The 24,958-nt window shown below is 46.9% G+C and overlaps 1 protein-coding gene across 1 annotated transcript in view; it reads left to right on the top strand.

Annotated features, from left to right (window-relative positions):
• Positions 1-24,958, top strand: part of LOC144152677 (zinc metalloproteinase nas-27-like) — a 35,429-nt gene that overhangs the window by 1,008 nt on the left and 9,463 nt on the right. The window contains exons 2-9 of the mRNA XM_077684061.1: positions 92-184; positions 3,367-3,468; positions 3,857-4,031; positions 5,139-5,268; positions 9,163-9,235; positions 10,535-10,753; positions 11,128-11,272; positions 19,819-19,947. Coding sequence (XP_077540187.1) covers positions 113-184; positions 3,367-3,468; positions 3,857-4,031; positions 5,139-5,268; positions 9,163-9,235; positions 10,535-10,753; positions 11,128-11,272; positions 19,819-19,947 — 1,045 coding nt within the window. The 5' untranslated portion in view covers positions 92-112. The remainder of the gene's footprint in view (positions 1-91; positions 185-3,366; positions 3,469-3,856; positions 4,032-5,138; positions 5,269-9,162; positions 9,236-10,534; positions 10,754-11,127; positions 11,273-19,818; positions 19,948-24,958) is intronic.

The raw sequence follows: 24,958 nt of genomic DNA, 5'->3' as shown, positions 1-24,958 counted from the left end.
GAGATTTCAGCACGACTAGTACGGGCCAGCCGGCTTGTTCGCCCCGTACCTTTAGTCTCCTTTCACCTCCACATTTTTTTCCTTTCCCCAGAGTCTCCGAAGCAGTGGTGACATGGCCATCGTCGTAGCACTTTCCCTTGCCCTGGCCCTGGCCTTTATTCCAGCAACAATTTCCGAAAACAACGTAAGTTGTCCTATGGAAACAATTTCACCATACGATTTTGTTCTCCGCTGCTTTTCAAGAGGACCATCAGTTTTTAGGGGTGAAGTCCCTTAAGGCCGAGGCTTCTCCGGCGTCCGTGCTCACGGCACAGCACCGTGTAAATCGAAGAATCTGTGAACAAAAGGTTCTCAAAACGTTAACACGAACAAAATAAAAGGTTCACAAACGGTTAGAGAGAGAGAGAGAGAGAGAGAGAGAGAGAGAGAGAGAGAGAGAGAGAGAGAGAGAGAGAGAGAGAGAGAGAGAGAGAGAGAGAGAGAGAGAGTGAGTGAGTGAGTGAGTGAGTGAGTGAGTGAGTGAGTGAGTGAGTGAGTGAGTGAGTGAGTGAGTGAGTGAGTGAGTGAGTGAGTGAGTGAGTGAGTGCTCCTGGAGAGCCATGCCGCGCATGAGCAAGGAGCATTGAATAGGATTGCACTGAATTGGATTTGGATTGGATTGCATTGGATTGGATTGCATTGGAAATCGTTTTAGCAGCAGTAAGCACTCCCACGGGTGATTTACGGTAAGAACGATCCCCAGTGCTTCGCCTACTTGTCATGATTCACTTCGAGGAGATACGTGAATTTTATTTTTTCAAGTGCAGCTTTCCGGCTTATCACAGTTCTTAAAGGACTGGTTCTACTTTGAAGTTGTTCAGTGTTAAGCAAAGCATTTTCGCGCTGCCATTACTGAAGGTGTCTGTTTGCTTTGAGGGCAGTTTCAAGTAGGTGATTGGTTTCCCACGTGCGAGAGGCATGGAAGCTACGAGCCGTTACTCTTATTTACACAGAAATCATTGAGAGTTCTGCAAAATGCGTGCCCGCCTGCGTTGTCAATCCTTGCGGTATGCAAAACATCACTTTTCCGCAATGGCCATACTTTTTCAAAAAGTCTGAGTTTTGAGCGACGTTCCTCGGGATGTCATCATGAGACGTGACGTACGCTTAACCACAGCGAACATCAGCAGTACAGTCGATTTCAGGCGAGAGAAAAAAAATAAACACTAAGATTTCACGTCGCCTTTCTAGACCAGTAATTTCTGCCTCAAAATGTCTTAAATAAGACATCAACACCTGTCCGATAGCGTAAAGTATTTAATCAGTAGCTGCCTAACAACAAAATAACTATTGGCAACAAAAATTACTGATTACAGGTTAGAGAAACAATAAACACTAAGATTTCACGTCGCCTTTCTAGACCAATAATTTCTGCCTCGAAATGTCTTAAATAAGACATCAACAATTGTCAGAGAGCATAAGATATTTAATCAGTAGTTGCCGATCAACAAAATGACTATTGTCAACAAAAATGACTGATATGCAACGCACCATTGCGCAAAAGAGAAATGGTTTACTTGATCGGTTGTGCTGGTTTTGGTCTGGAAAGGAGCAAAAAGGTCTGGTTCAAGAAGCATTATTTAGTGTTTTTTTTTTCTTTTTTACTCTATTATTCCTGTTTTGCAATACACTAAAATGATTCCAAAAATAAATAATCCCTGCACGTAAACGTAAAGCAAATTCTTGAAAAGTCCAACCACAAAAAAGTGTAACACCCAAGCAATACTCAAAATGACGAAATATCATATGCGGCAACATCAACTAAATGAACGTAAGAGTGAGTGACTATCAAATTTGGGACTACGCAGCGAACGTGGAAAGTAAAAAGCGACTGCAAATAAAATCGGATATTTTTAAATACAAATATTTTGGCTTCTGTTTGTACAGTGCTTCTAAAACAGCTATAAAAATGGTAACTAAGCAGTCGGGACTTAACACGTGTATTTCAGTGTTCATGCTTAATAATAAAATGAAACAAAAATAAAATAATACGTTGAGGGTGGATGGCAAAACGGTGGAATAAAAATTTGGTATACGTTTTGATAAAAGAAATGTCAGACATTCCTCAACATACTGTCAATAGAGAAAGTATGTTTAACTCGCTCGTTCCGTCCGGTCATTAAAGAGATGGCCTTGCTAGGCATGCCACTTGCTCGGATGACCTTATGAGAACCAACATATAATACATCTTGGTTCTTCACTCATGCCACCCAGTTAAAAGAAATTTTTGACGTCTAAGTTTTACACAAGTGTATCGCTCCACCTCAGCTAACTACACCATAGTTTGGTTTGCGAACATTTGTTTCACGAAAGCCTTGCACGTGTTAGGGTTTTTGCCGAACTCTACATCTGTGCAGAAAAGCCAACCCCCCACCCACTAAAAAAAAAAGAAGGTATGCCACGTGGTGAAGCTTACGAGTTTGCATGTCATGCGGCAGAGCCAGCTTTCGTCGCTCTGTTATTTGTGAATTGTGGGTAGTAGAGAACTTCAATAATTAGAACTGTAAAACTGCGCTGCGAATTTAATCAAGTAGCGAACACTATTCGCAACGTATTCGACGTTTCTTATGATCGCACATATCCAATACACATAGTAGAACCAGTACAATTAGCGTAGCATAGGTAAGTATAATACCAGAACAGATACGAACGACCTCATGCTGCAGGTAGCGGCACGTCGCACCAGGTAACAAAGTAAAAAAAAAAAATAAGCGGGATTTTGTTAACCGTAAACTATACTTAAAGCAGTGCGATAAAAGAAATTATACACTGCATTTGTAACCTAACTATTAACCCTTTCAGTCACGAATTATTATATTCACTGCATAAAAATTCAGTCTCTCTAGAATACTTATTACGCAAATGGCGTCGTTTCCTCATACGGAGACACCATTACCCAATCCTGCTGTTCCCTATAAAAATAATAAATATAGTGAGGCAGTTCACAAACAAGGAGGGAGAAAATAATTTCTGCACATGAAAGAGGTGTTTTTAGCCTTTATAAATGATTTACGCAACAGTAAAAGAGAACTTAGGACGGCAACACACCGGAGCTCCCACAAAACTTGGTGGCGTCCATTTCGATACGATGTTTATAAGTGCGGTTCCGCCATTCCACATCACATGGTGCTACCTTTCACTTCCGTAGGTTTCGAACATCAGCTGCACCGCTCTGTAGCATGAACTCTTTTCGTTTTCACGAGGAAAATGACGAAGAAAGTCGTGTCTCCATATGGAGACACGGTTACTGAAAGGGTTAAACCAGCGATTTGACACTATTTTACTGAAGGCTTAACCAAACTTCCCAGCTAATGCGGCGCTTTACAGTTCACAGATGTTTCGTACGATTTCGACGACGTAACAAACAGCACAGAAGAACCGCCTGAGATTACAATTTTCCAAGCGGACAAAAGAAGCGACAAAGAAAAGGTATGTCGCACAAAGCGCACTTTCTCATTACTACTGTGCAGTGCCCTTAGCTCGCCAGTTTTATCAGTGCACCGCCTTAGTTTTGTGCATTTTCTGGTTTTGTGTACGTTCTTTGTTATGCCTTTGTAGTTGCCATGTGCACGCCTTGTGTTTTTCCTCATTTTCTTCCTCTCATTTTCTCCTTTAATATGTACCGCTGTCATTTCTTTCCCTTTCATTTCCCGTATCCCCTCCCCCCTGAGTAGGCAACCGGACAGTATCCTGGTTAACCTCCCTGCTTTTCCTGTACTGTTCTTCCTTCCTTCTCCTTACTGCTGGGCCCTCGTTTTCAACGCTTGCTTGGTCATGTGTGAGCTCTGCCTACATATTGTTTACCTCCTTGGCGCAGTTTTTAGAGGCAATCAAGAGCGCGAGGAAAAAATGGAACGGCGACTACGCTTACCAAAGAGACATCCGAATAAGCAAAGCGCAACTGGCACACCTGTACGGCGTAGACCGCACAAAAGACGAGACGTCCTACACATGGCCCAATGCCACTGTGCCTTTTTTCGTAGGAAGAAAAGGTAAACACCGGCTTTGGTAGTGGCACTAACCGCGCTGAACACGCACGGCGTGCCTCAAGATAGAGTCGCCACAAACGTTCCGCAACAACCTGTCCTTTCAGCGACTTCGTAATTCGAGATTTGACATGACCCATAAAATCTAAACAAGTCAGGTTTTACTTTTTATTGAGAGAATAACGTCTCTGCGGTATAGCAAACTTCTTGATGTATTTATCAATTTATTTGCTTATATTGATCTATTTATCTATTTATCGATTGATCTATTTATCTATTTGTCGATTCATCGATTTATTTGTAGATTGAGTGATTTATTTAGTTATCGATCCATCAATTTATCGATAGATATATCAATCAATCCATTTATCGATCGATTGATCGATGAATTTATAGATTGATTAATTGATTAATCTAGTAATTAATTAATTAATTAATTAATTAATTAATTAATTAATTAATTAATAATTCGACTGGTCGATCGATTAATTAATTTATCGAGTGGACAATTGATCGATCGATCGATCGATTGATTGATTGATTTATTGATTGATTTATTGATTGATTGATTGATTGATTGATTGATTGATTGATTGATTGATTGATTGATTGATTGATTGATTGATTGATTGATTGATTGATTGATTGATTGATTGATTGATTGATTGATTGATTGATTGATTGGATTGCGATCCTGTCTTCATGCACGGTAGCGAAACGTCGCCGGAGTGTGCATCTTGATGACTGCGCTGTCACAGTGCGAACTCAATCTTTGTATCTTGCCCTGCCCTTCAAACCTCTCGCCTGCAACACCTCCGGGGCACAGGGCTCCATCCTGGGAGAACCCCTGATCTGCCGCGGTGGATATGGAGCCCTCAGTACCGGTCTCTACTGACGTTTCTGCGTGAAACCAATGTGATTACGAGTGAAAAAAACAGCGCTAAAAAGACAGGACAAGAAAGGACACAGGACCACGGCGCTGGTCCTGCAGTGTGATCTTGTGATGTTGTGATGTTGTGATGTGATGTTGTGCATAAAACTGATGCCGTAAGGCGAACTCTCCCCCCAAAAAATAATAATAATCTGCAGTTGGGGACCACTTTTCTTTCCCAGTGGTAAACTATGCGAAGGATATTAGGCATGCGATGCGCCAATGGGAGAAACGCACCTGCGTTCGCTTCGTCGAACTGAAGCAGAAACCTAACGCGACCACAGACCACGTCCGGTTCGTACAGTCCTACTGGTGAGTACCATAGGATTTCTTGAGCGTTTACAGCAGCTAATGCGAAAACAATGAAGGAAGCGTTCACTAACGCGTAAGATTTGAAGGTAGCGAAGCTCTACGTAAACTTCAAATCCACGATTGCATCCAATTTGCATCTTCGCTGCTCCCGCAACGACCTTTACTCCATCATTGTTGCAATAAGCGTGAGCTTCGTTCATTTTTTAGGAAGGGATAATCATTGGACATCACCTTGGAGGGGCGTACGCTATGAAGTCTTTCTCGTTCCGAGCAAAATCTGGAGGCTCCTGCTTCAAAAATGGCCCGACTCTTGGTGCGGTCAATACTTCAGCCACGACTTGTTTATCAGGCTCAATTCCAGCACATGACCAAAGCGGAGTGGGCCCGACTTGAAGCAATCAATGGAGACGCAATCAAGGACGATCACCTACCTCCCTAACATAACGCCTAGACCATCTCTTCAAGCAGAACCTCAACTTAACACTTTGGATGAGCTTGTATATCAACGTCAGTCCGCCCGTAAGCACAAAGTTAATTTTATTGCTGAGGCAGCGCCGTTGGCGATCTGCATGGGCCGTTCACTACCCGCCTTAGCAGCCCACCCTGTAATTAGGCCGCTCTGGCTGTACCATCAAGTGAGTGACAACCGGCCGCTCATTAGACTCCTCAGTAGGTCGACCGGAAACGCAGAGGCGCATTCCGCGGGCATACCATTACTGGCGGCTTTGAACCAGCCCCAGGTTGTAGAGGCATTCGTGGACGCTGAGGCCCAAGGCGGCATTTTAACTACGGCGATGCAATGTCCCTCTCATTATGAAGCGGTCCAAAACTGAGTTTATTAAACACTCCGCACCTCGCCTTCTATGCTGGCGAAGCTTACAGCCATCCGGGACGGACTGCAGGCGCGACTACCGGCACTTCTTCAAGCCCCTGGAAGTTCTACTGTACAAATTTACACGGATTCAACGGCGGCCATACAGGATTTGTGCAGCGGAGCCTAGAACTCGTCTGTCTCAAGAGACCTACCCCTGCCCTCTCCGACTGTCGTGGATCCGGCGTAATACCCTCCCAGCTCATATTGCGACGGATAGTTCCTGTCCCCTTACGTCGGTTCCACGACCGCTGCCCTTGCTGACGACTGACCCACAAGAACAATTTGTCCAACTAAAGGAAGATCTGCGTCGCGCCACACGCGCTCTTATGCCACTGTGTGGAACAGACCTTCCCAGTGGGCTCACTCGCTGGGAGGAGGTCCTGCTGCGTAGACTTCGAGTTGGGGTGGCCTTCTCTCCTGCGGTAACCCGGGCGTGGCCACCGCGATACCATGACACGTTTACCAACAACTGCCCCTTCTGTACAGCTCCTGCCGGAGACGCCGACACCAGTCGCCTGTTATGGACGTGCCCTTCCCTGAGTGCAGCGAGATTCCGACACCTTCGCAGAACAGGCCTGCATCCTGGGAGTCCCCCCGATCTCCAGTGATGGCTGTGGGAGCCCCACTACCACTGTCTTCTGGACTTTCTCCGGGAAACGGGTGCCAACTTGTACCTTTAGGACCTTATACCAAAGGGCATACTATCGCAATTAAAAAACGTCTTGCCATGATTACGCCGAACACTGATGTTTTTTTTTTTTTTTTGTCAATCTTGGCCAACTTCTCTAAGTGGGCATGCTAGGCTTCACAAACGTGCGCCGGTTACTCTGGGCGGTCGCCGCGGGAAACGCACACTTGAGGGCTCGCATTTTCTTGATTTTTTTAACTGCCGGGCGGTCGCCGCGATCTTCGCCAATCTCGCTAAGTTGGTATTCTTGGCTTGACAAACGTGCGCAGGGGACGCTGGGCGGTCGTCGCGAGGCACGCACACACGAACGCTCGTAATTTTCTTGCTTTTGTTAACTGTCGGGCGGTCGCCGTGAGGCCCCCGCTCGCTCGCGCGCTCGGCACTGCCTTGGTATTTTTATACGGACACAAAAAATTATGATTTCCTGAACAGCTTCTCTGTTGAAAAAGGTACTCAGCAGATAACAGGACAGAATGGCTTTTTTGGGTTGCGTGCATGCAAAGGGACAAGTGCAGCCTAATAAGACGTCAATAGATTGCTGCTCCGCTCCCCAACACAAAAGCATGCAATCCAGCTTGCATTAAATATCATTATATATGTAATGCAGCCACAAGTCTTAAGGGTGAAAGATAAAATAGATAATGGTACAATTTTTGGGCTTAAAGCGAAAACCACCGGTGACTGCCTGGCGGATTTATTTCAACGAGTTTGGTCTTTTAAGCAAGAAATATCAGTTCCTTTAACTGAAGTCTGCAAGGGTGTCATTGGGTGCCACTGGTGCCCCAGTCCTTCTTTCGTAAGCAGTGGTTATGGAAAACGCAAAAATGCGTGAAGCTTTTGGCTATGATTGGGAGCAATGAAGCAATACATGACCTCGTAATTAAGATGAAATTGGTGGGATAAAGGTCTACCTCAATTTTTACAGTCTTGAAAAATCTGCCATTGAAGGACACCCTTGTGCGCAATGCTCGTGGCACACACAGCTAAAAGGGATCTTGGAGAAGTGAACAGAGGAGTTTCGGGGAGGCCAGACCGATGCCGCCAACAAGCTAGGCCTTGTGAACGAAGCGAAATGGTCTCAGCTGACCAAGACATTTCAATCGTACAGAGTGTCACCAAAATTAAATGAGTGTGTCGTTAGGAACTTTTCAGGTCGCATGGAAGGTTCAACGTTGTGGTTTAACGTTGCAACGACATTGTGGTTTAACGTGCCTAGTGACCCAGATGTAAAATCTGATGTTCTCTGTGAGTTCTTGCTACGAGAAAAGATCCAAACTTGCTGTTAGAGGCACTGTTGGTATCAAACCCTGCAACTATAGCTGTGTGAATATTTTCATTGTGTTATGCTAAAGTGTGCGTTGCTAGTTGTTTTTTCTGCGATGCCCTTTCATTTATTGTGTAACGTTAAATACAAAGGGTTTACCTTCTTAGTTTGCCTATTTTAAGTGTAAACTTTATCAGGGCATTCTGCAACCTTAGAGTGATAGACAAAAGAGAAAAAGCACTCATAAACGACTAAAAGTTGGGTTAATGCATATATATATATATACCTGCATTATATTCATGACTTGACTGAACTTTAAATGTGCCCTCCCTCGCTTCTCCAATGCTGTCCAAGTTTAGAGCACCAATACGCACTCTTTACGCCAATACCTTACGTCAATACGTATGCCCAAATAAGAAAAAAATACTTGCAATAAATACGCCGGTATACATTTAAAACATGTGGCTTAAATAGCAACCAAGAAGTGTATACGCCGATTCCCAGATTAGATCAAATAAAACTTAATTGTTGCCACGGGTGGGCCGTTTACAGGTCGACTTCAGTGTGCTTCCGGCGACCCAAAAAAAGGCAAAAACCGCGAACGCCACACCTTCAAGATCGGATACGTTTAAAGTAGTAAGCAAAAAGCGCCAACAGCAATAAATAATCACCAGAAGATGACGAAGACCGTTCTTTTTTAATGGTGGCTAATGAATAAAGGTTTTTATACCCTTGCTAAGATTAAAAAGTAAAACAATTAACTTTTTTATGACATCCGAAACCGAAAAATTAGACTTACTGCTCTGTGCTCAGAACTAAACATTTGTGGAAGGCTTAGAACTTAGAGAGAGGGTTTGGAGAACCTGTGTGGAGGAAACAAAATGGTTATCAATGTCGAACAAAGTTTATAAACTCTCTAATTGCTTCATGATAACTGGTTGCTAGTTTGTCGCGAGGTGTTGCTTCACGCTCCTGAAGTAAGCTTCCTGCCATCACTGTTACGTGGTCCTACAATGTTCGGCGACACAAACGGCTAACTTTTTCCATTTGTTTGTTCTTTCTCTCCAGGGCATATTCGTATCTAGGAAAGCAGGGCGGTGTCCAGAAGGTCGGAATACCCAGCATCTACTTTCCGCACACGGTGAGGAGCAGGTGCCGAATTTGCCCTGAGTTTCTGGAATATAAGGTTCTCACGCTTGGAGCCCTCAAAGGCCATATTGGCAACAATGAGGCGACGACTGCGCCCAGTGACGTCATTTAAGCGGCGTCTGTGATGCAACAGCGATCACACGTGTCAGGGCGTTTTTGGCCAAAAACCGTTATGTTGGACTAAAAGTTAGATGATAAATAAAAAAGTATAAAAGCTACCACTTATAAAAGCTACCACTTAACATTCCTGTGGGACCCACTACTTCATGACCCACGGGCTTAAAAATCATCGTGCACGAATGCGAAATGTTTTACGAGCGCATACAAACATTCGCAACGACCTAGTTCACTTAGTTTAGACATTTGTGACTTCTGTACTGAAATCAATACAGAAAACTCTCACTTGCTAGACAGCTAGCACCATCTAGTGAAACCTAGATAAACTAAACTAAAATGTGTTTGTTTATTTTTTATTGCAATAATAGAGTGATATGTTTCTGAAAGAACCAAACTAGGCCATTAGGAACGTGTCTATTTATTGGCGAACCTATTCGAATTGGTAGACGATGGTTTTTAAATCCATTTGGCATGAAGTGTTCAGTCCCCTAAAAATGTGATCAGGTGAGTCCCCTTTAAACTGCCGAAAATTGATAAAATTGGTATGCGACGACTGCTAACGCGTGATGTGATATTTAGAGGGTTTGTGGGAAGGCGGTGGTGGTGTGTGTGTGTGGCGGGTGCCCGTTTGCTTTATTTTCGCTGCTTCTTTGCACATTATTAAGAATACACACCGCGCCTCAGCTCCGCCATAAACCATGTTAACTAATTGATTGATTGATTGATTAATTGTCTAATTGATTGATTTGGTGGTATAATCGATTGATTTAATAATTGTCCAATTGATTGATTTGGTTGTATAATCGATTAATTGATTAATTGACAAATTTATTGATTTGGTTGTATAATCGATTAATTGATTAATTGTCCAATTTATTGATTTGGTTGTATAATCGATTCATTGATTAATTGTCCAATTTATTGATTGATTGTCCAATTGATTGTTAAATTGATTGATTATCCTATTGATTGATTGATGCATTGATTGATGTATTGATTCACTGATGTATTGATTCATTGATTGATTGATGGTCTGATTGTCTGATTGATTTATTGTCTGATTTATTGTCTGATTGCTTTATTGTCTGATTGATTGTCTGATTGATTGATTGATTGATTGATTGATTGATTGATTGATTGATTGATTGATTGATTGCAAACTATCTCCGCACAGCACTACGTCCACCTGCTCGGCCACACCCTGGGGCTGCGGCACACGCACGCCGCCGGCGACCGCGACGCGCTTTACCACGTCGCCTGGAACTCAGTCCCCGAGAGGTACCGGTACAACTTTGATCGCGAAAGCCCCGCTTACGGACCGACCACCAAGATCGACGCCCTGGAGTCCGAGTTCGGGTTCGACTGGAGCTCCGTCATGGCTGATGAGAGTGAGGTGTGTTTGTCATGCTTACCTTATGTGCAAGGACCTGTCCGTATTACGCGGCAGTAGTATAATTTATTAGACCAGATGATGTGAAGCCTGTTCGGAAAGGGAAAGTTGGGAGGGGTTAAGCTTGGGTCACTAGGCAAACTTCGCAGGCGATGCCGTATTACGTCCAAATGCTGTTCTCTTTAGCCTCTTTTCTTCGTTTTGCTTACCTTCTTTGTTTCAAGTTTCAACGGTTATGCTAACCAAACTCTAAGCAGTTGTAATTGTAGGTGAAGGAAACGGGGTTTTCAACCGAAACAGTACATTTTTGTTAGGGTGCAAGCTCGGACAAGCATCATGGCGGAGTGATCCCAGAGGTTGTAACCTTTGTTGGCCAGGCGGTGGAAAACGCAGTGGACCACATGGAAGAGGACAGACGGGTATTGTATCCGGCGGATCCGTTCTACCTCTACCGGACGACAGCCACGGAGCACGCGTCTTTCTTGGAATACAAGAGGGTGAACCAGCTCTACAACTGTAGTGGTACGTTAATGTCTCTCTAACGACTTCCGGAGAAACTGCGCCGAGCTATTTTATCGGCTCACTTCCGTTCCTGCAAACGTGAAGTTTCTGCAGCAGAGCTTGTAAAATAGATATCGGGCTACACAGATAGCGAAATAATTCCAAGGCTCATCACGTACTTTGAAAATGACTTTGCTGGTACAAAGCGTGTTTTTTTTTTTTACTTTTATAAAGGCTTATTTTTCGATCAGAGGCTGATGTGTGGGCCTCGTCCCGTGGAAGGCATCCCTACTCCAGGATTCTTTGGCTTCGGCTGACTGTCCTGCTCGGGTCACCAGGTTGAGCTGGGTATACGGGTCTGGGCTGGCCAGGGAAGCCCTCCACTGCTCGAAGGTGGGAAGTGGAAGCAAATCTGGAGTACGTTGGCACGCCCATACTATATGGTATAGGGTGCCAGGCAGAGGACAGTAAGCACAGAGGGAAGGTTGTTGGGTGGAGAAGACGAGGTGTAAGCGGGGGGGTGTGGTATTCGTTTGTAGCCGCCGCAAAGTTGTACCTTCGTCTCGGGAGAGGCGCCAGTGTGGTGGTGGGAGGCTGCGGCAAGTTTGCCTATAGTGGGCGAGAGTTTCTGTGTAGCCAGTCAGTGGGTGGGGTTGGTCCAGGGGGGGGGGGGGGAGGGGTAAAAATTCGCCACTTTCGGCAAGGGCTCGGTGTATGAAAATAGCGAGCCGCGGCGTGAGCTTCATTGTCAGGGATGGCAGCATGTACAGGAGCCCAGACGATGTGGATGTCAGTAGTCGTCGAGCAGTTTTTGAGGATGAGATGGGCTGATAGAGAGATGCGGCCTGCAGTGGTACTTAGCTAGTACTTTCGGCCGGCTGTCTGCAAGTTGGTGAGACTATTGACTGGTTCAGGGCGGAAAGTAGCGGCCAGGGCAATGGCTATTTCTTCAGCGACATCGAATGACCACAACCTCAATCGATGTGGATAGGGTCAAACTGCAATTTGTGAAGGCTATTTTGTTGTTGACTTTAGGTTCTTCTCCAGCAGCTGTTAAAGCAACCAGAGACACGATTATTGACATTGGTTGGAGGGTTTAACGCGCCGACGCAACGTAGGCGATGAGGCGCGCCGTAGTGGAGGGCTCCGGATTAAGTCTGACCCCCTGGGGATCTTTAACGTGTCACGATTAGTGACACAATGAGTGACGTAGTGCAGAGGAAATAATACCCGCTTCTCTTAAATGGACACTGAAGATAAAATACAAATTGATCTAGATCGACAGATAGATGGATGCTGTGGTGGCCCATCGTGCACCACAGCATACATCCGGCGCACATTTCGGGGGATGGAAACTGGTGGACGCACTCCAGACGCAGCAGCCAGAGCATGTTTCCCAGAGGGCAAAAATCCCGAAAAAATTTGCCGCCGCTGTTGCCCGCGCCTTGTACCCTGCCTATGACATCCTTCCAGCCAGTAGCCCGTGCCCGTTTCCTCTGTCACACCAGATTGGTTCACCGCCCTCTGACGATGCGGCTCATGGAATTTAATCGGCTATCATGGCTATGTTCCTAGCTTCGAATGACTCCGGGACCGGACGGCGTTACATGTGAGGTGTTCAAGAAACTCTACGAACCAGCGCTTAGCCATCTCCTCGACTACATGCTGGCGCATGCTGGCAGGCCACCTTCAATGGTGGTTAGACACCTTCCTACGGTACCACCGAGCCCAGATTGGGTTTAGACGCCGTCTGAGTACAGAGGATGTGCTTGGCCATATGTCGTCATTTGTGTTACTAGGCGCGTTCACACATTACTAGGACGCGTTACTAGGACTAGGTTGTGTTACTAGGACGCGTTCACACAAAGTTCGGACGCGTCCGCACTTTGTGTGAACGGCCGCCATGTGTGAGTCTCTGCCGTGGCAGACCACAGTACTTGCCATAGACATCCACAAGGCCTACGGTAGCGTCAGCCACCGGACTATCCTGGAGTGCACTGTTATAAAAGGATGTGCACTAAATTTAAGCCCAAATAGCTCGTTCCGTAAGCTTATATTCCCTGTTAATTTGCATCGAATTTTGTCGGCCACAGCCACTCGCAACAAACTGCCCATAATACGTCACAAGTTCATTGCAGAAAAATAACTATGGTATCGCATGCCTATTCTCCGTTTTCCTCATTGTGTAGCTTATTGTAGAGAATTTTGCGTTAAAAGTGGTGCCACTGTTATTCTAACGAGGTGATTTTTTTTAATGATTCAAACTTGCATTTTGTCTTCAAGGCCACTTTACGCTACACTAACATTCCAGTGCCCACGGCACATTCCGCTCATGTTTGCCGCCTAAGCAGCAGCGCCATTTTAGATATCGTTAAGGTTGGGGCATCATTTCTACTGTAAAAGATGTCATGCACATTGCGACCTGCGTCCCTTATATTCAATTTACGTGCGTGTCGACGCCATGCCCGACGTTCCAACAGCCATGATTATCACGAGTCCAGGGACGGGCGCCCACACAAAGAAGGCATGTAGCAGAACGCCACTTCAATGAAAGCCGGGACGAATGGATAGCTAAGTTCGAGCAGATGACACGATGTTGGTATCTGATATTGTGGCCGGCCGAACAGGTCGTAGATAATGAAAAATGCAAGTAGGAACCGATGCATCCATCCCGGATGGCATTCTTTACGCCTTCTCAGTGCCAATACTGTAGATGGGTGACACGGCAAACTGCATGAAGTGGGTGATAACTGGCAGAGATATCGCCACTAATTCATCAATGCCCCAGCGTGTGCTACGGGAAACTTTATTAGGAAAAGTTCTGCGCTCACAGCGGCCTTTGTCCACTGAAGGGTGCTTGTAGAAGATGCGCCTGCAGTGTTGGCGGGAATGCGATGAAACGAACAGCTATCTGTAACGCGTCACATTTTGTGTAACTTGGCGCGCTCGTTACCTCTTCAACTAGTTGCAGGCAACGTAAAAACCACCTTCCCACATTGCCGGTAAAGAAAGCAAGAAGCAACAGCAATTTAACGCAAGCGCCCCGTTTACAGCATCAATTTCATTTCCACTGCAGCATAATCACTAAACTTGCACGAGAAAACTTTCTCTGGAATTATATAAAAAAATGGCGCTGCCAGAAGGCAAGTTGAACAAGTCTCAATAAGAAGTGCTTTAAACTTTTTCTAATGGAGGACCACAGAAGGGAATACATTGCAGTTAACCGTATGTTATTTCAACGAGCACCAGTAATTCCACGTGATCAAGCCGACAGAGCCAGCGAGCACAGGAATTAAACAGGGACAAGTGTTTAACAAATTTGGCTCGAAATGAAAAAAATCACAGCAACGCATATGATATCAAAATGTGATCGGGCCGACAGCAGCTTCAGGCCCATGAGTTCGGACACGCGGCGGGAAGTTAATTCCTGTATGGTAACCCGAGAACGTCTCCCGCGTGGTAGGCCGGAGCCTGAATGAAGGTGGCTCATGCAGGTGGCCATTCGGGAGGGCAGGCTGGAAGGGAATGCGCCACCGGATACAAAAGGGAGGGGAATGCACGGGAGCAGATTTATTGGCACAATACCTGCTACAAGGACCAGCGAGCTATAGAGAAAGGACACATTTCAGACGTCTACCTGCTTGGCTAGACGTCCTTAGTGAGCATTTGTGTGAAGAGAACCAAATGACACACTGCAAAATGGGAGGGAACGCTCCCCGGACCTGATAACCGCCGGAATGACTGGATTCAAAGCGCGGACAAAAACATTTGGCACTCGCATTAGCCGCAGACCCGGTGTGCACCGCCCAGGAACGCAAACCACCGAGCAGCGATCAGAGATTCAGTGGTGCTAGAAGATTGTGGCGAGAATTGCGAACTCCTTTAGCGTAGACCAGTCGGCACGCTACTGTACTTCACTTGTAAGGCGCAAAGAAGCCTTTCGTCTAAGATTTCACGCGTCTTTTCCGTCCAAACGGCGTTCGGAACGGGACCGTCAGCGTCGAATAAACCTTGCGCCAGCGTATTAGCTACCCCTATCGAGGCAGCAACGCATCGCATAAGTCCTATGAGGAACACTGAATTGGCGTCCCGGAAACTAGCCGACCTAGAAGCAGCACCGCAGAGTTCACTATCAGTGCGGCGCTGCCTCTAAAGCTGCGCCTACCACCCGTCGCGAGTATTGCACGACGACCGAAGTCCCAATAATTTCGGGCCAAGCAGCATTGGGCTCACGAGCGTGTGCCGCTCCGTTTTAAACAACGTAGTCCAAGCACACAGAAATTATGTCTTAGCCCTGCACCTTCTTCGCACGCAACTACTCAACCCGCAGCTTTGCCACAGAACTCACCGATTCAACGCGTCTCCGCGGACGGGGCGCAAGGTTGTGATGAGGTATTGTTAACAGTTCCCGTGGCACCAGACGGTCGTCCAGTTCCGAAGTTTGCCGCACATACACGCACAAACAGGCAGAAAGAACAGGGTTTTTTCGAAGAAAGGCGTGGCAAACGTACGCATTACCAACATTGCCGATAGCCGCAAAAGTGCAGTCTCGCATACGGTAGGCACCCGGCCACGACGCACTAAAAGCTCAAAACGGCGACGCAGCGGCAATGCCACCTGTTCTTTTCTTCTCCGCGCATTCCTAAGTGTCACCAGAGTCCTTCAATGCTTCTTTGGTCATGAAACTCCCGGCCAAGTTTCGTACGGGGACAAAGGCCGCGAGTACCGCCACCGCAGATCGGAGGGCATCGGGCGGCCGCCGCTGCTCTGTAGCCAGACCGGCAGGCAGAAACGCAGTAGCAGCATGCCCGTTCGCACCAAACTTTTTCGCCACTCACAAAATGATAAGTCCATTTGAGCGGCCCACGACACGTAAAGCGAAAGCGCACTGCTGATAAGGCGGCGAGCGTCCGTTTTATCTTACTCTGTGGTCGGTTCCCTGCCAAGCGCGCTCTGACCGCGCCCCCGGCTGCCCTCCGATCAACACGAGCGCCGCGGCGTGGCAGCGTACGAAGCTCTCCCATAGCGTGATGGTGAAGTTTCATGACCAGAAAGGCATTGAAGGACTCTGGTGTCACCAACGCCGCACATGGGTGCCCATCGCTTCTACTTTCATTCGTTCGTCGCGCCATCGGCTTCTACAACAAAGCATCAGCAATAAAGAGCGATAAAGTCCGCACTATGGCAAGACCACCTAATTAACGGAGCAGCGAGCAAAGCCAAGTCGCCACCGAACCATAACCGCGCAGATTTGCTGACGTTGCATCGGTGGCATCCCCTGCATAGGTCGGCAGAACAGAAAAAACTCACTCAAACTCAATCACAATTTTTTTCATTAACGCTGTACTCAATCAAACTCAGACTCAAAAAGCTCGTCTGTTCTCAAAATCAATCATACTCACTCATCGAATACTCATTTAAAATCGTACTCACTTGTACTCAAACTCATTTGTCCTCAAGAGTATTCATACTCAATCTGTACTCATGAGTACTCCATCTGTAATCATGAGTACTCAATTAGTACTCAAGAGTACTCAATCAGTACTCACGAGTACTCAATCTTCTATACTCATGAGTACTCAATCTATACTCATGAGTACTCAATCTGTATTCATGAGTACTACTCACAATACTCATGAGTACTCAATCTGTACTCATGAGTACTCAATCTGTATTCACGAATACTACTCACAAATACGCAACTACTCACTCGCTGCACAGCGAGTGAGTAGTTGCACAGTTAAGCTGCACAGTTAAGTTGCACAGTTGTAAGTTGCACAGTTAAGCTGCACGAGTTAAGCTGCACAGCGGCACCGCTAAATGTTTGCGACTCGTAGATGCGCGTCCGTCCTCGAGTTCGCGATAGAACTTTTTTGCACTACTGTACTCACGAGTGCATGCACTCGAAAATACAGTATTCATGAGTATTTTACTCTCGAGTACTGTATACTCACGAGTAGTACTCATGAGTACTGGGTACTCACGAGTACTACTCATAAGTACTGTGTACTCATGAGTAATCATACTCATGAGCACTCATACTCATGAATACTGTACTCATGAGTACTCATTCTGATGAGTAGTGTACTCATGAGTACTGTACTCACGAGTAGTGGACTTACCCCTGTACTCACTCGTCATCGCACTCACTTTTTTCATCTGGGTGTGTACTCACTCATCATCATACTCACTCGTGAGTTTGAGTACAAATGAGTACAAATGAGTGTACTCACGAGTGAGTACGCCGACCTATGAATCCGCTGCATTCGCACGCTTCGAGCCAGCAATCACTTTGCTCAGTCCGCTCTCCCGCGGCGAGCGATTTTCTGCTGGACGACGTGCAAACGCTCCAACAATTTTCATTAAAGCAAAGGTTTCTGTGTCGCACTTAAGGCAGTTTCGTTAGAACCACGTGGTCAGAACCATACTGCAGGAAAGTACGGTTTTGCATAAGCCTTTGCATGCATAACGGATTCCATTGAGGCAGACGAATGAAGTTTAGCGCCATACAGCTGGGCGATGATGATGTTCAAAGCATTCTCTAACAGGCACACAGATAGCACGTTGATCACTCCCCCGCCTGACCGCGATGGGATGCTGTGCTAACCGAATCTGTGCTAACCGAATCAGAACATTAAGATGACCCAATTACAAACTTGTAGGTACAAAATCATAGCATCACATTCTGTTAGCTCAACGTTGTTGCATATTGCGACTTTGCCTGACTGGATTGTGGGCTTTGCACTTCTTTCGGAGAAAGCTTCGCGTTTCAACCAACTTTGTTCCAGAAAGGGGAGCTATATTTCAACATTTATTGTTTACTTTTTAAGTCAATGTAAAGCTAAGGAAACCCAACTTTTCTCTGTATCTATAACGAATCCTTTAACACCGTTTTTTGTAAATAGTACATTGGCCGCCATTGTAAATAGTACATTGGCGCCCAATGTGATAGTACATTGGCCGCCATGTAATCCTTAAAGGGACAGTGAAGTGAATTTGCCAAACTTCTGTTTTTATTTGCATTGCATAGACTGGCTCAAATAAACACTTTTTTCATCGTTTATTCGGTGAACCAAGCAGTATTTAATTTATAAAGCCTGAAAGAAGAAATAATACAATCAACATTTCCGGCAGCCGCAACAACGGCAGTGACGCCAATACGATTGGACGATGTCCAAGATTAAACTTCGAACCAGTTTTTGTTTTGGTTTTGTGGACAATATGCCTGGCATCAGACGTTATCGTTAGCTGGACATTCTCAATATCTGAGTAATCGACATGCCGCGCTTCTGTCATGTCGGCTCTAAAATGCGTCAGATAGGCCTAGCCGACGCGTACGCCCTCCGCGTCACCGCAGACGTTCAAATGCGATGCGCTTTTCCCCCGTCTTTAAAGCTTGCCTGGTTCGTGCCTGTACAGGCGTGTTCGCACTAGGCCAACGGTCTGCTGATCCGGGACTGTGCCCGCAAGCAGTCGGTGCTTATGGCACCACCACGCCAACGAGAACTCGCCAGCGCCTCAGTGCCAGCCTGCAGGTGTTCTGAATACTCTCTCGAGGGGTAATGAACGTTAAAGCAAGAGTGGGGAATTCAGTATAGAAAACTTTACCCAAAAACAAATAAACCAACTTTAAAAAAGTGCGGGATTTGAACTTGCGAATTTCAAAGCAATGCACCCAACGCTCCAGACCACTCAGCCATAAGCCGGCGCTGTCAAGAACGGAAATATAAAGTATATATTGTCATCGTCATCATCATCATCATCATTATTATTGTCATCATCATCAGCCCCCTTACGCCCACTGCTAGGCGAAAAAATTGCGAGCGAACGAATGGCGAACGAATAGCGACGACCCGCCGGCGGCAGGCCGAATAACCGCTGGGCCGACTGATTCTGTGTGAGGGTCGGCGAGCCGTGCAGTAGCGCCGTCAAGCCAAGCCATCTTGATTGAGCGTCATACGAAACGTCATAGGAAATCGGCAAGGAGTATGCAGAGGGGAGGACATCCCTTTCGAATTGATTTTTCTACAAAATAAAGTCGCGTAAACGTAGCGAAAGTGGTCGAAACATGGCCTAGAGGCTCCAGAGAATACAATTTGCGCAAGTAATCCTACAATGTTTGCAAATCACTGCAGTTCACTTTCTAACGGCATCACAAGATTCCATTACCATGAGCTGTAGGTTCGTAAGCTATTTTCCTGGTAGCACAATGCGTCAGGTGCATCCTGTCTTTTTAAAAAAGCCGACGGAACTCTGCGGTACCACCGTGAGGTACATCATCACAGTCCGAGTGATGCTAGGGGACAAAAAGTTTTTTTTTTTGTTTTTTTTTTTTTTGCTTCCGATCGTTCCCAAGTGACTTCGTTGCTGTTCTCCCTGAAATAAAGCCATGAAGGAACCTAATCCAACAACATAGTAAAACTTTTGAAATGAAAAGTCGTGGTCACGGTTAGGTTTTATAAAAGCTGTGGCCGGTTGGTGACCTATCTGTTTTTGCAGCTTTGGAGTCTGGCTTTTCGACAAAGATCCCACGTCAGTGTGACACATGACCCGTCTAACTCATGCAGGTGGATGCCCGAACGCGAACGCGAGACGGTGTCAGCACGGTGGTTACCTGGGACCCCGGTGCAGCTGCGACTGCCCGCCAGGTACGGTAGGCGACCAGTGCGAGCACAGAGCGACAACTGCCATGACCGGTGCGTAGCTTCTTCTCCAATGCCCGTCATTCCTATCCTGCTTTCCTCTGCGCGCGATCGGTTGAGGCACCATGAACAAGCGGTCACTCAGGGTTGGCATAGGCGTATTTCACATCGTCCTCGGCTTCCTAGTGCGGGTTACACGTGCGAGTGCGGGAGTATACGTGGAGGCAGTCTGAACACATGATTTGAAAGAGAGAGAGATAAAGACTTTATTGAGCGTTCTGTGGTCTAAGGTGCTGTGCACAGGCCCATATACCACAGAACGTTCACCTTATCTGCCCCTAACTATAACCCTCCCCGAAATGCCCTGCATGCGGCGCCCAAGCTACCCTTCCTCACATCGTTTGGCGATGTCTTAAAGAGAACTTTCCTCAGTTGTTTGTGAAGGGAAATGGAAGGAAGTGCGAGGGGCTCATACCTAGAGATGGAAACCGCCCTGGTAAACTGGTAAACAGAGCTACCGACTTCGCCACCCGAGCCCTGGCACAAGCTTGAGGCCACAAGCTTGAGGCCACCGCCTCCCACCGTTCTTAACAGGAAATTGGAGGAAAGTGGTCTTTAGGGCATCCCCGAACGATCTGAAAAATGGTGGAGCGGGCACCGCATGCAGAGCATTGAGGGAAGGGGTATAGTGAGGGGCGGAAAGATTGAATTTTGCGGTATTAGAGAAGGTGGTTGTCTGGAACAGATGGCATGTGTGTTCTTGCGAACACGAGAGTTGGGTATGGAAAAAAAGGTATGTACGGCGGGTGAGCCGCTATCAGGTAGTAACTTCAGTGCGACTTGCCGTCCATCCGGGGTCACGTAGAAGAATTATGACCTCGCGTGCGTGGCAGCAGCAAAAACAAAGCCTTTATACAAAATTACGGACTGCAGGCGGCGCACTCGGCAACCCTCTGGGTGCTATACCGTATCACTTTTGGGAAGTTTTGTCGTGTCGAAGTTATAAGGAGCCTGTGAGGCGCCCCTTGTCGGATCTCTTTGAATAGACTTTGTCGACAACTTACAACATTGCTTCGATTTTTTTCTTTAATGCCGGTCGTCGACACAATACAAAGGCACAGCATAAAATTATTCACATAAGCAACTCGGGCGACAAGCCACCAACCTACGAGGGCTAATGTCTCTCTAAAATTTCCTAAGCGCAGTCGAGGGTTCTTTCCATGACAGCCACTCAGGAGTGCATGCCTTGCGCTTCTGCACTTCTAGGCACTGTGATATGGACTCACGAAAACATTGCCGAGTAGGGCGGGCGTCCACATCATAGTGGAGCCAGGCCATGCGCGAGCGCCATATTCTATGCCAACAACATAACGAGGTCCAAGGGTGCACCCTCAAGGTTTCAACAGATAAAAAGCGTATTCCATGAGGGCTTCTCGGGAAGTCTTTATGAAGGGTCTTCTGGAGAACATCCCACAAAAATACCGCAGCCCAACAATGCAGGAAAACGTGCTCTATCGTTTCTGGCTGTTTACAAATTGGGTACTGAGTTCTCCTTGGCTTAAAATTCTATTCTGCATCCAGGTTCCGACAGACAAAGTTCCTGTGCGTAATTTGAAGAAAAACGTCTTCACTCAAGGGTGTACCTCCATTATTTTGACGCGCTTTCGCACATTTTGGCCTGGCGCAGTGCCGTAATGATTTAGAGATTATGTGGTTCGTACTTTGCTACTAACTTGTTCGGCCGATGCTGCCATTTCCCCAAGAAATTTACTTTTAAGCGGGAGGATGTACAATGGCCCACTTCATTCACTGTCATATGGCGTTTACTTGAGGCTTGAGCAACCAAACCCGTGCAGAAAGTTTTCAGATCCCTTGCCCAAAGACGTGGGCCATATGCAGACGCCTGTATATTACCTCGACCATTGGCTTATCCCTCCTTAAACCTGCAGAAAAAACGTAGTAGAGCGATTAGCCTGCAGCCAGAAGTTCAGTTCTAGCCTCTGAGCCACTTCCACTCACTTAATCTTTGATAATGGTTTCCATAGATCACCGATTATTGCTAATAGACTGCTGAACACTCAACGCCCTCAAAAAGCATGAAGGCAGAATTATTGTATTCTATAGCTAAAAAATTGTGGTGCTGTTAGCGAAGCTATATAGAGATGGCACGCATTTCTTTCCACACCTTGGTTTGACCGTGGAAGCCATTTAAGAGGGGTGCATCATGGATAAAATGCGGAAAAGCCCCTGGCGAGTCACCACCTTTCCTTTTTGTGCTGTAGGATTAGACTAGAGATTCCTAAAGCACACCGGGATCTTAACACACGAACTTAGTCATTATTTCTCGCCCACCAAAAAATAAAATCCCCACCTCAGCCAGGGTCAGCCGCATAGCGTTTTAGCCAGTCGCCACTAGGCCAATGTGAAGTGCACGTAATGAATGAATGAAACAAATCTTTATTAATGAAACTCTCGTTGAATTCGAGAGGAGCAAGAGGCAGAGGTCGCTTATGGCTAGGTTGAAATGCATGCATCAATAATTTGCGCCCTCCACAGAATGGGGGGTTCTTTGCAATTGGTGTGTCCCAAGGGAGAAATCCTTGGGCACTAATCCAAACAAATTCAATAAATCAGCACTACTATCATGTCCACAATACAGAGAATAATTATCATTAGAATAAGACGACAGGGTAACGAGAAGGATGAAAACAACGTAATCAGCACCAGAGGGCACCGACCTAGCTAAGAGGAAGAAGATGATGATGTCCCGGCAGGAAGACGAACACCAAAATCCAGCATCTCCCTTGAAAATCAATCCTGAGAAGCCTGAAGAACACCACATCGATGAACGTGAGATTTGCCCATTTGTAGAAGGTCCTTTCCAGATAAGGGTACTGCTGATTACAATGTTATGTGGAGGTGTATATTCAATCGAGATGAAGAACTTCCACCTGACCACGCATGTCATGGACCACTGGTGCCGGCGGCCGGAACCTTTCTACAATATGAGCCCGGCCGAGTGGAAGGCTCTGGCCATTCCTCTTGACCCCAGCGGAAACTACAGCCGGTGCACAGTTCGAGAACCGCCAGACGGAGGCACGCGGGCAAGAGTGGTACCCTGCACCCATCGGGAATTCGATCTGAGCGAGTACGGCGAGAACATGGTCAGCGCGTGGAACCTCGTGTGCGAGCGCCGTTGGCTGAAAACGTTATCGGACGCCGTACACATCGCAACCGCGATGGTGGTGCTTCCCCTAGCCGGCGCTCTGGCCGACCGCATTGGCCGTTATGTCGTCTGCTTTGTGTCTCTCACGAGTCTCCTCATGACCCTCGTGGCGAGTAGCTTTGTAGCCAACTTCCTGCAGTACGCCGTAACCCGCTCCGTGGCGCTGGCGTCGTCTTACAACCTGGTGATCCTGCTGGTGCTGCTCTACGAGGTGACGACGCCACCCCGGCGCTTACTCTACTGCACGCTGGCCGCGTCGCTAGCCGCCGTCCTGGAGCTCCCCTTCTTCTTCGCCGTGAAGCTCCTACGGTTGAACCCCTTGACGTCGCACCTCGTGTTGGCAGTGCTGGCGCTTGCCCTGGTCGGATCCTTCTACGTGCTGGAAGAGTCCCCGCTATGGCTCGTCGCTGCACACAAAGAGGACGAGGCTGAGCTGGTCGTGCTGAGAGTGGCAGCCGTAAACGGCATTTCCCCTTCCTCCGGTAGAGCATTGTTCCGGGAAGAACTGCGCAGAAGGGCGAGGGAGCCAGCTTCGCTGCAGGCCGATAAATCCCATCGCTGGGGTGAGCTCTGCAAGCGCTCCTTTATGTTGGCCTATATATGGACGACCCTTGGCTGGGCATATGGCCACTATGCTCTGGACCGGGGCCTTCCTGCCAGCGACTACGTCGTCATAGGCAGCTACATATGCATTTTCGCTGCCTACGTGACGCTACTGCCGTTCCTTCGAAGCTGGCGCCGAGTCGTAAACGCAACCACCACCTCTTGTGTCGTCTTCACCGCATCGTCGGCCCTCCTCTTCGTTGTGGGCATTGAGGGAGCCGAGACTGTCCTTCGTGCCGCGCTCATCGTCGTACAGCGTGCGTCGGCAACCCTTAACATAGTTTTCGTGCTCTTTGTCACAGTAAGCTTGTACCCAGTCGAAGTGCGCAGCTTCAGCGTGTGCGTGGGTGCCCAGCTCTCCATGATTGCAGACTTCGTAGATGAATTTGCGTTCACGCCTACGATGATTGAACGAGAAGAAGTTGCGCTTCCCGTGACGACCGTGCTAACTGCGCTAGTCTCATTGGCCTTACACTATCTTCCTTCAGACTGCGCCTCTATGGAGACGAAAAATTTGCAAGGGACTTGAGTGCGTGTTTAACCTGCCTCCTTAGAGCCTTGAACTTCGACACTCCTGGTGGCTTGGGGTGATCCCATATGTCTGGATATAAAAATGCTTAAAGAACAACCCCGCATAAGTCTCCCATTTACTGACCATAACGTCGTTCGGCCACAGCACTGTAGACAAAAAGCACCATCTGTAACAAGCGTATTTTATAAATATGTCTAGATTCTTGAAAGAGATGCCTGGAGGTAGTGTTATTTACCATCCGTTTTGCAAGCTTCGATTGTTACCCGCAAATTTCTGTAAAACGCAGCTGGCGCTAGCACTTTTTAAGAAAAGCTGTCTAGCTCTACCAGCCAACGGTTCTTTTGTGGGGTGCGGGACAACAAACTCCCAACGCAGCGGATGCAGCGTCCTACATGGCAATTTTTCCAATTTATAAAAACCGTATGCACGCTTCCGTTGTAGTTTCCTTACTGTGCACAAAATATTTCATTCAAGGATACCGAAACCCCATCTGTACCTCAAAATAAACCTTAGAAAGACCGATTTGCGGGAAGGGAAGGGGACAGAGGATAAGCAGGTATGACACCCACTATTAGTTCAGCACTTCTATTTGAGAAAGGCCAATCCCTGCCCTTGAAGCCACTCAGGCAAGACCCGTTTGAGTGTCATACCTCTCTTCTAAAGTACGATTATCCGACACTGCAAGGGGTGCCAATAACTCTGTC

Source organism: Haemaphysalis longicornis, unplaced genomic scaffold (genome assembly GCF_048455015.1).
Source record: "Haemaphysalis longicornis isolate Haplotype H1 unplaced genomic scaffold, Haemaphysalis longicornis Haplotype H1 scaffold_9, whole genome shotgun sequence".
NCBI lineage: Eukaryota > Metazoa > Arthropoda > Arachnida > Ixodida > Ixodidae > Haemaphysalis > Haemaphysalis longicornis.
This window is presented reverse-complemented; position numbering and strand designations above follow the sequence as displayed.